General features: G+C 36.0%; 1 protein-coding gene across 3 annotated transcripts in view; it reads left to right on the top strand.

The window, feature by feature from the left end:
• Positions 1 to 12,011, top strand: part of HMMR (hyaluronan mediated motility receptor) — a 45,509-nt gene extending 33,498 nt beyond the window's left edge. For 2 of the 3 annotated variants that reach the window (XM_077895611.1, XM_077895610.1), the window contains exons 13-18: positions 506 to 652; positions 933 to 1,085; positions 1,175 to 1,274; positions 2,053 to 2,229; positions 7,874 to 8,036; positions 8,720 to 12,011. In XM_077895611.1, coding sequence (XP_077751737.1) covers positions 506 to 652; positions 933 to 1,085; positions 1,175 to 1,274; positions 2,053 to 2,229; positions 7,874 to 8,036; positions 8,720 to 8,739 — 760 coding nt within the window. In that variant the 3' untranslated portion in view covers positions 8,740 to 12,011. The remainder of the gene's footprint in view (positions 1 to 505; positions 653 to 932; positions 1,086 to 1,174; positions 1,275 to 2,052; positions 2,230 to 7,873; positions 8,037 to 8,719) is intronic. The other variant, XM_077895612.1, reaches the window with a different exon arrangement.
• Positions 12,012 to 13,708: the final 1,697 nt, after the last annotated feature.

The raw sequence follows: 13,708 nt of genomic DNA, 5'->3' as shown, positions 1-13,708 counted from the left end.
GACTCCCCACTGAGCAGAGAGCCTGATGGAGCTGAGCTTGAGCCAAAGGCAGTTGCTTAACCAACTGAGCCACCCAGGCACCCTTCCCTTCTCTAGTTTTCTTCATAATACAAATTTTATTATACATATATTTTCACATTTTTTTGTGAAAACCTGAAGAGGCATTTCCTTATCTTCCCCACAAAACCATAAACTCTGTGACAATAGGTGCAGAGATCGTATATTTATTTATTTTGGAGTAATTTTCATGTTAGGTATACTTCATACACATAGTAAGCACTTGATTTTTTTTTTTTTCTTCTTTGGATGAACAGCCTATGCCATATAAGCCCATTAGTACTGACCTCAGAATACCGAATTCTTACCTGTGTAAATGCACGGTTCATAAGGTTTTATTTGTGTTACCTTAAATTGTATAAAATATAAACTAATCAGCTATTTATTTATTTATCATGCACACAATAGTTAGAAAAATCCTTCAACTTTTTATTTTCCTTTTAATAAGTTATAAAGCATTTATGGCTCGTGAGATAGAAGATCTTAAATTGGAGAACTTGTCACTTCAGGAAAAAGTGACCAGGGCTGAGAAAAGTGCAGAAGATACTCAACATCAGATATTGGCAACTGAGAATGCAAATCAAGAATACGCAAGGTACATGGGAGAACTAAAACCTGCCCATACTTACAGCCTTAGAACCATTAAGACAATTAAATGTCGAAAGCCAACTACTAAGTGATGCAGGGAATTTTAATTTCATTGCTCTGGGTGATCTTCAATTGCAAATTAAGAATTTACACAGTTAAAAAATTTTTGAAGAGTTCTTTGAGTTGGTTTTTTTTTCTTTTTTTTTTTTTTTTTAAGTAAAAGAAAGGGAAAAAGTTATTAAAATGGCTATAAAATGTTTAGTGGACTCTTCTCTCTTAAACTCGAGGATGCTCCTGGATCTGCAGACCAAATCAGCACTTAAAGAAGCAGAAATTAAAGAAATCACAGTCTCTTCTCTTAAAACAATAACTGATTTGCAGAACCAACTCAAGCAAAAAGGTGAAGAGTTAAAGAAACAACTGGAAGAGGAAGAAGCAAGGTAATCTAGGTTTAGAACCTGACTGCCATATAACCGCAGTTATTTTTTTTCTAATACACTATGTTTTTAAATTTCATTTTGCCTTACAGAAAAGCTGGAAAAGAAAACACAGTGGCAGAGTTAACTGAGGAAATGAATAAGTGGCGTCTCCTTTATGAAGAACTATATAATAAAACAAAACCTTTTCAGGTTTGTCAGTTGGGACTACACTAACTTGTGTTTGTTTTAGGCTTTCACCTCGTTCCCTGTGACAGTCACCACAGTGACTTGATTTTTCTGAAAGATCATTCTGCTGTACATTTACAGTACCAATTTAACTCCCTATTAAATGAGACAAATTTTTTTAAAATTATATGTACAATTTTTTATGTAGTCTTTATAGGCTAAAAACTACCTTCTAATAAGAAACTTAAAGCTAATAGTTTAGAAGGCTCTCCTGCTATACATTTTTGATAATTAACATATGTAAAATTGTGAGACTCACTTTGTTATGATCTTTCTGTGTTTTTCAAAGTAATATATCTATCTTAAAATTTAAAAAGATAAATGCTAATCTCCGCACCTTAAAAAGTAGAAAAACAGTATTGATTTTTTTAAAGTCTCAAAGAATTTATGGAGAGCCATGAGAATATGTCAGCATGATCTGTTTTCATCCTTCGTTTGTTTTGGGGGGTTTTTTTGTACTTGATTTTCCTTTTTTTTTTTTTTTTTTAAATATTTTATTTATTTATGATAGTCACACACAGAGAGAGAGGCAGAGACACAGGCAGAGGGAGAAGCAGGCTCCATGCACCGGGAGCCCGATGTGGGATTCGATCCCGGGTCTCCGGGATCGCGCCCTGGGCCAAAGGCAGGCGCCAAACCGCTGCGCCACCCAGGGATCCCCTGTACTTGATTTTCCTATGTAGTTTATATGAGAAAAGTAAATTTAACATTTCTAAGTCTATTTTTAAAAATTCTTTTTCAGCTACAACTGGATGCATTTGAAGCAGAGAAACAGGCTTTGTTGAATGAACATGGTGCCGCTCAGGAACAGCTAAATAAACTAAGAGATTCATATGCTAAATTACTGGGTCATCAAAATCTAAAGCAAAAAATCAAGCATGTTGTGAAACTGAAAGATGAAAATAGCCAACTCAAATCGGTCTGTAAAATAACACTTAGTTCTATTGAAGGTATTAGGGTGGGGTGTTTGTTATTCTAACATTTCAGTTTAAGGAGGGGCTATGGTATCAGAAAAAATAAGTTTATAGAGAAATATCCATCTGAGAATTGTGAATCTATTTTAGAATGTTGACCAGGTAATTATTGATGTTTTCAGGTTTTCCAACTACCTCATTAGTATATTGGAAATCACTAGTGTAATTGAAAGAGTTCATAAGCTTTACACATCCATTTCTATTTCCAAAATAGCAAAGTTCTTGATATAAATAAATATCATAAAGATAAGCAGTATTCAAAAATAGTTTAAGCATTTAGGGTGCCTGGCTGGCTCGGTTGGTAGAATATGTGACTTTTGATCTCAGAGTCATGAGTTTGAACCCACATTAGGCGTAAAGATTACTTAAGAAAAAAATAGTTAAGCATTTAAGTTTTTTTTAACAGCTGTATTAAGATATAATTCACATACCATACGATTCACCCATTTAAAGCATTCAACTCGGTTGTTTTTCGTACATTCATAGATATGCAACCATTTCTGTGGTCAGTTTTAGAACATTTGTGTCACCTTAGATTGAATCCCTCTACCCTTTAACTATCATCTCTCTGTGTCCTCATTCACCCCTCCCACTATTAAACTACTTCCCATCCCTGTAAATTTCCCTGTTCTGGATATTTCCTGTTTGTGCACTCAAATAATATGTGGTCTTTTTGACTAGCTTCTTTTGATTAACAGTGTTTTCAGTGTTCATCCATGTTGTAACATGTATCAGTACTTAATCCCTCTTTATGACCTAATTATATTTCATTGTGTGGATATGTCATATTTATCTGTCAGTTGATAGACATTTGACTTGTTTCCATCTTTGAGCTATTATGAATGATGCTACTGTAAACATTCATGTAAGAGTTTTTGTTTGGACATGTTTTTATTTCTCTTGGGCCTTACTTAAAAGTGAAATTGCTTGGTAATTAAGTGTCTTTATGTTTGGTAACTTAATGTTTAATTTAGTAACATGTTTAATTGCTTGGTAATTTAGTAACTTTATGTTTTTTTTTGTTTGTTTTTGTTTTGTTTTTTTTATTTATTTATTTGTGATAGTCACAGAGAGAGAGAGTGAGGCAGAGACACAGGCAGAGGGAGAAGCAGGCTCCATGCACCGGGAGCCCGATGTGGGACTCGATCCCGGGTCTCCGGGATCGCGCCCTGGGCCAAAGGCAGGCGCCAAACCGCTGCGCCACCCAGGGATCCCAGTAACTTTATGTTTAAACAGTTTGAGGAACTGTTTTCCAGAGTAGCTTTATCTTTCTACATTCTACCTGCAATGCATGAGGGTTCCAGTTTTTTCACATCTTCACCAATATTTGTTGTTATCTGATTTTTTTCATTCGGACCATTCTAGTGGACATGAAGAGATACCTAATTGTGGTTTTGATTTCAATTTCCCTGGTGACTAATGATGTTGACCATCTTTTCATGTGCTTATTGGCCATTTGTATATCTTGCCTGGAGGAACTATTCATATCCTTTGCCCATTTTTAATTGGATTATTGTTTGGTTTTTTAAAAATTATGACCGTTCTTTACATGTGTGTATGTTCCTTATCAGATACATTTTCTTGAAACATTTTCTCGCATTCTATACATTGTCATTTCACTTTTGTATTGATGTTCACTGAAGCACAAAATTTTGACAAAGTCTAATGTATCTTTTCCTTTGTTTCTTGTTCTTTGGCATTTAACAATCCTTTGTCAAATCCTAGGTCATGAAGATTTATCCCTATGTTTCCTTCTAATAGTTTTATGTTTAAGCTTTTACATTTAGGTCATTGATCTATTTGAGGGTTTTATATACAGTGTGAGGTAAGGGTCCAACTTTATTCCTTAGCATGTGGATATCTATTTGGTCTCTTGCCATTTGTTAAGGAGACTCTTCTTTCCCCAGTGAATGGTCTTGGCATCTTTGTTGAAAATCAGTTGACCATATATTTAAGGTTTATTTCTAGACTCTCAAATGCATTCCACTGATCTATCCTTGTACTTCCACACTGTCTTGATTACTGTTGGTTCATAGTAAGTTTTAAAACCAGGAAGCATGGATCATCCTACTTTCTTTTTCTTTTCTTTTCTTTTTTCTTTTTTTTTTTTTTCAAGACTGTTTTTGCTGCTCTGGGTCCCTTGCAATTCCATATGAATTCCAGAATAAGCTATCCAGCTTTTACAAAGAAGTCATTTAAGATTCACATGGGAATTACGTTGAGTCTGTAGATAGCCTTGAAGCATATTGCCATCTTAACTATGTTACATCTTCTGATCCATGAACATGAGATATTTTTCCAATTATTTAGATCTTTAATTTCTTCCAACAACATTTTGGAGTTTTCAAAGTATAAATTTTGTACTTCTTTTGTTAAATTTATTCTTAAATATTTTATCTCCTTTTTATTGTTATTGTAAATGAAGTTGTTTCCTTAATTTCATATTTGGGTAGTTCATTGCAAGTGTATAGAAATAAATTTGATTTTTGTGTGCTCGTCATGTTTTCTCCAATCTTGTTAAACTCATATATTTGTTTTAATAGTTTTTTTAGTGTCTTCTTTAGGATTTTCTGTATAGAAGATCATTTGTAAATAGAGATAGTTTTACTTCTCTTCTAACCTGAATGCAGTTGATTAGTTTTTCTTGCCTAAGTTCCCTGGGTAGAACCTCCAGACAATGTTGAATAGAAGTGATAAGAGTGAAATCCTTGTTTCGGTCCTGATTTGGGGGAAAGCTTCACACTTTCACCATTAAGTAAACTATTAGCTGTGGGTTTGCCATAGCTACTCTTTATCAAATTGAGAAAGTTTTCTTCTATTACTATTTTTTTTAGTGTTTTTATCATAAAAGGGTGTTAAATTTTGTCAAATGTCTTTTCTGAGTCTATAAGGTGATCAGGTGACTTTCACTCTATTGATATGCTCTCTTAAATTAATTGATTTTCGGATGTTAAATTAACCTTGCATTTCTGATAAATTTCACTTGGTCATGGTGTATAACTCCCTTTATAGGTTGCTGGATTCACTTTGCTAATATTTGCTTAAGATGTTTTCATCCATATTCCCAACAGACACTGGTCTATAGGTTTTATGTAATATCTTTGGCTTGGGTATCAAGGTGACGCTGACCTCATAAAATTAGTTGGGAAATATCTTGTCTTTTTACTTTTTGAAATAGTTTGTGAATAATTGGTATTAATTCTTCATTGAATGTGCAATAGAATTCAGTAATGAAGCCATCTGGACCTTGGCTTTTCTTTGTGGGTAGTGTTTGATTACTATTCAGTCTCTTTACCTCGTATGAGTCTGTTCATATTGACTTCTTTTTGGCTAGTTTCAGTAGTTTGTGTCTTCTAGGAATTTGTCCATTTCATTTAATGGACAAGATTCATTTCCAGATTTATGGATATACAACTGTTCACAGTATTCTTTTTAATAATCCTTATAATTATGATAAGGTCAGTCATCATGTCCCTTCTTTCATCTATGATTCTAGTAATTTGAGTATTCTCACTTTTTTATGGTTCCTTTAGTTCTATGAATATGTTTATAATGGCTACACTAAAATCTCTTTTTTGAATAAGTCCAATATCTGGTTACTATTGCAGGCAGTTTTTGTTCCCTGCTTTTTTCCAATGTATAGGTCATGCTTTCCTGTGTATTTGTAAATTTTTGTTAGATAGTGGATACTTTAGATTATATATTGTAGCACTCTGGTTACGGCCCTCTCCTTCCAGGCCTGCTGTCATTTTCTTTGTTTAGTAATCGGTTGGATTGTGCTAGTAAAGCCTATTCCTTCTATCATGCCCAGGAATGTTGTGCCTCTGATGTTGCTACTCAGGGAGTTTCAGTTTAGAACATGCCCACAGTCACCCTGACATGACACTGATTTTGATAGGGCTGTCTTCCTCTATTTCCCTGATCACCTGTTCCTAGATAACTAGTTGCTTATTGCTCTGTTATTTCCAGCAGTGCCCTGGAGTATAATTGCTCTATGAGCTAACCCAATTAAATTCTGGCTCTTTCATTGGAAGTGTGTCTGAGGTCAGTGACTGATTATGTTCTGACTCCAGAAGGGCTCCTCCCTGATGTTGTATTTACCAGGTCTAAACCTACAGTTTAGCCTGTATTTTGAAGCACCTCCCAGTTCCCTTATTCCCTCACTCTCCTATTATTCACAACACCCTTCAGCTTGAACTTCTCTAAAGTCTGTTGCAAGTGAAATCAGCCCCTTTGGCAAGAAATTAGGAGCTACATGTTTTTATAGCCTACTCCCTACCCCCAAATAAAATCTCTGAGACAGGGCTCTGGAGCTGAAGTTGGAGAAAATGACAAGCTTTTCTGTGAGTGATACATCTGGCCTAGGGACTGAGTGCTTGGTGGACATAGGGGAAAGGGGAACAGCCTGAGGTTCTCTCAGATTGCCTTTCCTGGCATGGAATCATTGCCTCATGAGCCAGGGCAAAGACGATCAGGGTCCCAGCATTTTCAGCACACAGCATTTAAGGTAGAGCCTTTGTTCTACAGAAGAAAGGTTTCTACACCTCTCAGCCACATGTACTTGGGACATGGCCTCAGCAGCAGGTAGCTGGGGGTTGCTGGGTGGGGAGAGGGCCCTGTATTCCCAACTACACCTGTCCGGTATAGGGTGTTCACCTTGCTAAACTAGGAGTAGGGAAAAAGGAGCAGGATTGGTTCAGATACCACAAACCCTTGCCTTTCTGTACCATATTTTTCTAGATATCCTTGAAAAGATGTTTCTTCATTAGCTATTTTGCTTTGGGACTATTTTTACATGCTTTAAATGGTTACCTTTTTTATGATTTTTAGTTTCACTAGGAAGCATGTTAGTGGAGCTTCTCATGCTGTCATTCCAGAGATTGATCTCTGCACTTAATTTAGAGATGAACTTTCATCAGAAACATAGTTTTGGGGGCACCTGGGTGGCTCAGTCAGTTAAGTGTCTGCCTTCAAGAGTCTGCCTTCAGGGGATCCCTGGGTGGCACAGCGGTTTGGCGCCTGCCTTTGGCCCAGGGCACGATCCTGGAGACCCGGGATCGAATCCCACGTCGGGCTCCCAGTGCATGGAGCCTGCTTCTCCCTCTGCCTGTGTCTCTGCCTCTCTCTCCCTCTCTCTGTGTGACTATCATAAAAAAATAAAAAATTAAAAAAAAAAAAAAAAAAAAAAAGAGTCTGCCTTCAGCTCAGGTCATGATCCCAGGGTTCTAGAATCAAGTCCCATGATCAAGTTCCCTGCTCAGCAGGGAAGTCGGCTTCTCCCTCTCCTTCTGCCCCTCCCCCTGCTTGTGCTCCCTTGCTCTCTCTGTCAGATAAATAAGTAAAATCTTAAAAAAAAAAAAAAAAAAAACTGTAACTGTAGAGTGGCAAGAGGATTTAAATGTCCCATTATCTCCTTTGTCATAGCCCTTCAGAGTCATTTTGTAATTTTTAGTCTTAAAGCCCGTATCTAGTAACGATTTTTGCCTTTTGGTTTGGTAGATGAGCAACTTTGGAACTTGTCAATAACATCGATAACATGTTTCACGCACATGAACTTTAATAATTGTTGTCTATATTTTTCTTTCATAGGAGGTGTCAAAACTCCGCTCTCAGCTCGCTAAAAGAAAACAAAGTGAGACAAAACTTCAGGAGGAATTAAATAAAGTTCTTGGTATCAAACACTTTGATCCTTCAAAGGCTTTTCTTCACGAAAGCAAAGAAAATTTTGGTCTCAAAACACCATTGAAAGAAGGTAAGAAATGAATAAATGTGTGTCATCTTTCTTTGGATTTGCTTTCACAGCATTTCTCAAGTTACCCATTTTTATGAACTGTGAAAATTTGTTTGACAATTTCTGATATAGAAAATCCATACTAAGATTTTTATGTAAAATGCCTTTCTTTCCTCTTCCATATTCCCTATTTTCCACATATCTAGATCCCACCTTCAAGCTCAGTTCACGTCCCATCTTCCTTGAAACCTTGTCTGGCTTTTTTTGCTCCTACCTACCCATCCACCCCCAGAAATGCTCCCTCTATCATACCCTTAAAATTTTAAACTATGTGTCAAATTTGTAGATGTGGAAAAGTAAAGTTTTCTTTTTTGGCTATGAATCTTTTTATCTTTGACAATAAATCAATATTGGTTGAAATAGTGAATGAAGAAATAGAATTATGTGGGGTACCTGGCTGGTTTAGTTGGAGGAACATGCAACTCTTGATCTCAAGGTCATAAGTTCAAGCCCCACATTGTGTATAGAGATTATTTAAATAAAAAAACTTTAGAAAAAACTTTTTTAATATAATTATACTACAGAATGTAAACATTGCTCACCTGCCTTATAGAAGATAGGAAATGCCTGTTTTTAGTTTATAATGACTGATGGATTCAATTTAACTTAAAATACTAATACCTCCTTTTTAATAATTCTTCTAGGCAATACAAACTGCTATTGAGCTCCTGTGGAGTTTCAAGAATACTGCACGTGAATATCGGGAAGACCTGTTAAAAATTATTTCATTCTTTTTATTATTGTTTTTGCTATTGTTACTGTTATTATTATGTTTCTAATGAATATTTTTAATGTATTTAATATTAACTTCCTGTTCTTAAGTATGTGAAGGGAAGTTCACATACATACATACCAGTATGACTTCTGACATTTTATTTTCTGTTGTCTGTACCTCCTCCTTGATGCTTACCTTTATCACCTCATTCTAAACTTTCTCTCTGGCTTTCCAACTTTACAGCTCATCCCATCAAATCAACATTCCTTTAAAAATTGCTGATTATTATTCTCCTACTCTGAAACCTCAGATGGTTTCAAGATTCTAATCCAGAGTTTTTTTAATTCAATACTGGAAGCCTTTTCTAATCTGAACATCTTAAACTGGGCAAAAACACCTCGGTCTGTTCTTGACTCTACTTTGTCTAATAATGTTCATTCTGTTATATCCATCATCCATTTGTCCAGTGCAAATAAGAAATAAGGGTATGTCTAACTCCACAAGAATCTTTTTGTCTCTTATCAGGGTCACTGAGTTGGTCAAGAATTTGCAGATTCCTAGACTCCATCTCAGTCCTACTAAATTAAAATCTGGAGTTTAGCCTGAACATCTGCATTTTTTTTAACATCTGCATTTTTAACCAACTGCAGTCAATTCTTAGATACACTAAAAATCTGAGAAACTGTCCTCAAGAGAATTTGTCTTAGAGTGCTTGGCATCTGATTATTAACTGCTTAGTTAATAAGTGTGTAATATGAAATAAAACCACACATTAAGTCATTTACCCAGTTATTCAACTTGTATTATATGAAGTTACATAAATGGTTCTATTTAAGGTGTATTTCTTGTCTTTGCTCTCCCCTCCCTACCTTGCCTCGAGAATCACACATAGTGGTATATTATTTAGAAACTGGTGATTCTTCATTTAAAATAACTGATTTGGGCAGCCCCCGTGGCTCAGCAGTTTAGTGCCTCCTTCAGTCCGGGGCCTGATCCTGGAGACCCAGGATCGAGTCCCACATCGGGCTCCCTGCATGGAGCCTGCTTCTTTGTCTGCCTGTGTCTCTGCTTCTCTCTCTCTCTCTCTCTCTCTGTGTCTCTCATGAATAAATAAATAAAATCTTTTTAAAAATTAAATAAAATAACTGATTTATGGGACGCCTGGGTGGCTCGCCGGTTTAGTGCCTGCCTTCACCCAGGGCATGATCCTGGAGTCTTAGGATCAAGTCCCACATTGGGCTCCCTGCATGGAGCCTGCTTCTCTCTCTGCCTGTGTCTCTGCCTCTCTCTCTCTCTGTGTCTGTCGTGAATAAATAAATAAAATCTTAAAAAAAAATAAAATAACGATTTACAAAGTTGGTATGATATTGTAAGCCACAAGTTCAGAAGAATTGTAGAAATTAGAAAAAAAAAAAAAAACACTTCAAATATAAAGACAAAAATAGGTGAAAAGTGAAACAGTGTTAAAAGATATACCATGCTGAGACATAACATCAGCAAGGTGACAGAAGAGAATCCTTGGACCCTCCTCTCCCCAAAAAACATACCAAGTCATTGGTAATACAGAGACAAATTCACTTTGTGAGCAATCCAGAAACTAGTTGAGAGTGCCAAAAATATAAGTAGGGAAAGCATAGTGCCTTCAATAAATAGTGTTGGCAAAACTGGATATCTAAATGCAAAACAGTGAACCATACATAAAAATCATCTCCAAGATCTTAAACCATTAAACAACTAGAAGAAAATATAATAGGAAAGCTTTATGACATCAGTCTTGGCAACGATTTCTTGATCATGAGAGATATCAATAGCCTCCCTCAGGGGCACCTGGATGGCTCAGTTGGTTAAGCATCTGACTCTTGATCTCACCTCAGGTCTTAATTGTAAGATTCTGAATTCAAGCTCTGTGTTGAAAAAAATCAGAAAGGATATTGAAGATTTAGACAATACTCTGAACCAAGTTGATTAGATTGACATTTATGGAAAAACTACCCAACAACAATAATATATACATTCTTTTTATGTGAACATACAAAATTTACCAATATCGATTATATCCTGGGCCACAAAACCAGTTCACAATATTAATGGATTCCAATCATATCTGGTATGTTCTCTGTCCACAATAGATTTAATTTAAAAATCAATAACAGATCTCTGGAAAACCCATAGATAGTTGGGAGATTAAGTAATACATTTTTTTTAAGATTTTTATCTATGGGATCCCTGGGTGGCGCAGTGGTTTGGCGCCTGCCTTTGGCCCAGGGCGTGATCCTGGAGACCCAGGATCAAATCCCACGTCGGGCTGCCGGTGCATGGAGCCTGCTTCTCCCTCTGCCTGTGTCTCTGCCCCTCTCTCTCTCTCTCTCTCTCTCTCTCTCTCTCTGTGACTATCATAAATAAAAATTTAAAAAAAACAAAAGATTTTTATCTATTCATTATAGAGAGCACAAGCAGGGGGAGTGGTAGGCAGAGTGAAAGGGAGAAGCAGGCTCCCCGCTAAGCATGGAGCCCAGTTGAGGGCTTGATCCCAGGACCCTGGGATCCTGACCTGAGCCGAAGGCAGATACTTTACCAACAGAGTCACCCAGGTACCTCTAAATAATACATTTCTAAATAAGCCATGGGTCAGTGAGAAAAATCAAAGGGAAAATTAGGAACTTTTTCAAACAGAATCAAAATGAAGATACAACATATCAAAATGCTATGGACTGCTGCTAAAGCAGATTTCGAGCAGTTATCTCACTGAATGCCTATATTTCAAAAGAAGAAAGCTCTTAAATCAATAACTTTAGCTTTTAACTTAGGAATGAGAAATAGAAGAGCAACTTAAACCCAAACTAAGTAAAGGAAAAGGAAAACTAAAGGTCAGAGTAGAACTCAATAAACTAGAAAACAAAAATCATAAAGTCAATGCAAGATTTTATTTACTGAGATCAATAAAATTGCTAAACCTCTAGCTAGACTGATTAGGAAAAAAAATAATAAACTACCAATATTAGGAATAAGAAAAGTATTTTTGTGAAGAACATATTTACTGCCTTAATTATAGTGATGGTTTTTTGGGTTGTGTATATCTATCTATATATGTATATATGTCAAAACATCAAATTATATATCTTTAATATATACAGTTTATTGTATGTCATACCTCAATAAAGGTTTTAAAACAAATGGTTCATTCCCAAATTAAAGTCTTAATGTTGAGATTATTCTTTGGACTACTGGTTTAAAATGGGTTTATTTATGAAGACTAGTTTATGTCTGTGTGTATTATTTTCTGTTAATATTTGTTTTAAATGAAATTAGGTTTCATTCTTGTACTTTTTTTAAAAAATTGAGTTTTGTAAGGAGGGTTTCAGAATTTTTTAATCATTAATGGAAGAAAATCCTTTAAGAGAAGAAAATATGCCCTTGTTAAAAGTACATTTTCTAAAAAGAATATAAACAATGTGAAGCTAATGATTTCTCCCCTTTTAAGATTATGAAGAAAATGAAACAATCTTCTAAGGAAGAATCTTTGGTACCACGTGTGTGATGGCTTCAGACTGAGAAGACTGAGTCCCAAGCTTTATTTTGTGTCCTCTCCTAACCCCAAACATCCCCAGCATTGTAATCCTTCAAGTATGACATAAATATCTTTATCTCAATAAATAAAATACCACATTCCATTTATTAGTTTGTTTATTAGGTATTTGGAATGTAAAATATATTCTCAGAGTTTTACTAACACTCAGCAGCTTCTGAGAAGCTTCTAGTCTTGAAAGGCCACATACTGGAAAGTGTGGTTAAGGCCTAATGAAGATTTACAGGTACTCCTAAAGATTAGACTTCTGACCTAGGCCTTAAGTAATCGAGTTGATCTCAATTTTCCTCCTATTGCAGGTAATATATATATATATATATATATATATATATATATATATATATATATATATATATGTTTTTTGTTTTTTTTTTTTTAAGATTTTATAGCATAAGCAGAGGGAGAAGGAGAAGCAGACTCCCTACTGAGTGTGGAGCGACACACAGGGCTGGATTCCAGAACCCCGAGATCATGACCTGAACCAAGGTCAGATGCTTAACTAACTGAACCACCCAGGCATTCCACAGATAATATTTTCTAAAGGTGGTCACACTAACATCTCCCACCCAACATTTCCTGTTAAAATTCAACCGTCTGCATCTTATACTTTTGTACCAAGGCTATTGAACATACCAAATAATATCCTCTGATATCAAAGTTGGTGGCCATGTCAAGGTCCTTCTTTCTAACCTTAACTAGGCTCCTGAGGTCACCTAACAATTCTGTGTTTCTTTTTCTTCCCCAACCCCCCCACCTTTTTTTTTTTTTTTTTTTTTAGTAGGTGCCACACCAAACATGGGGCTTAAACTCACAACCCTGAGATTAAGAGTTGCATGCTTAGGGGCACCTGGGTGGCTCAGTTGGTTAAGTGTCTCCTTTCAGCGTAGGTCATGATCCTAGCCTGATTGAGCCTGCATTAGGCCCCCTGCTCCATAGGGAGTCTGCTTCTCCCTCTGCCCCTCACTTCACTTGTGCTTTCTCTCTCTACCTCTCAAATAAATAAAATCTTAAAATTATATATTAAGAGTCACGTGCTCTACTGAGTTGGCCAGCTAGGCACCCCTCTTTCCCATTTTTAATTTTTCTCAAACTTCTGATTTCAGCACCACCTTCTTAAGCCAATGATAGATACTTCTACTTCACAAAGAAAATAGAAATAATTAATGGTGGAATGTCTTAAAAATATGTTGCTCAATAGTTGGGAGATAACTGGCTTTCCATCTAGTGAGAAGTTGTATCTTTCACCTCACTTTCAAACCAAAAATAAATTTCAGATTTAAATTTTTAAAATAATGGGGGTGCCTGGCTGGCTCAGTCAGTTAAGCATCTGCC

The sequence above is a fragment of the Canis aureus genome, chromosome 4 (assembly GCF_053574225.1).
Source record: "Canis aureus isolate CA01 chromosome 4, VMU_Caureus_v.1.0, whole genome shotgun sequence".
Taxonomy (NCBI): domain Eukaryota; kingdom Metazoa; phylum Chordata; class Mammalia; order Carnivora; family Canidae; genus Canis; species Canis aureus.
This window is presented reverse-complemented; position numbering and strand designations above follow the sequence as displayed.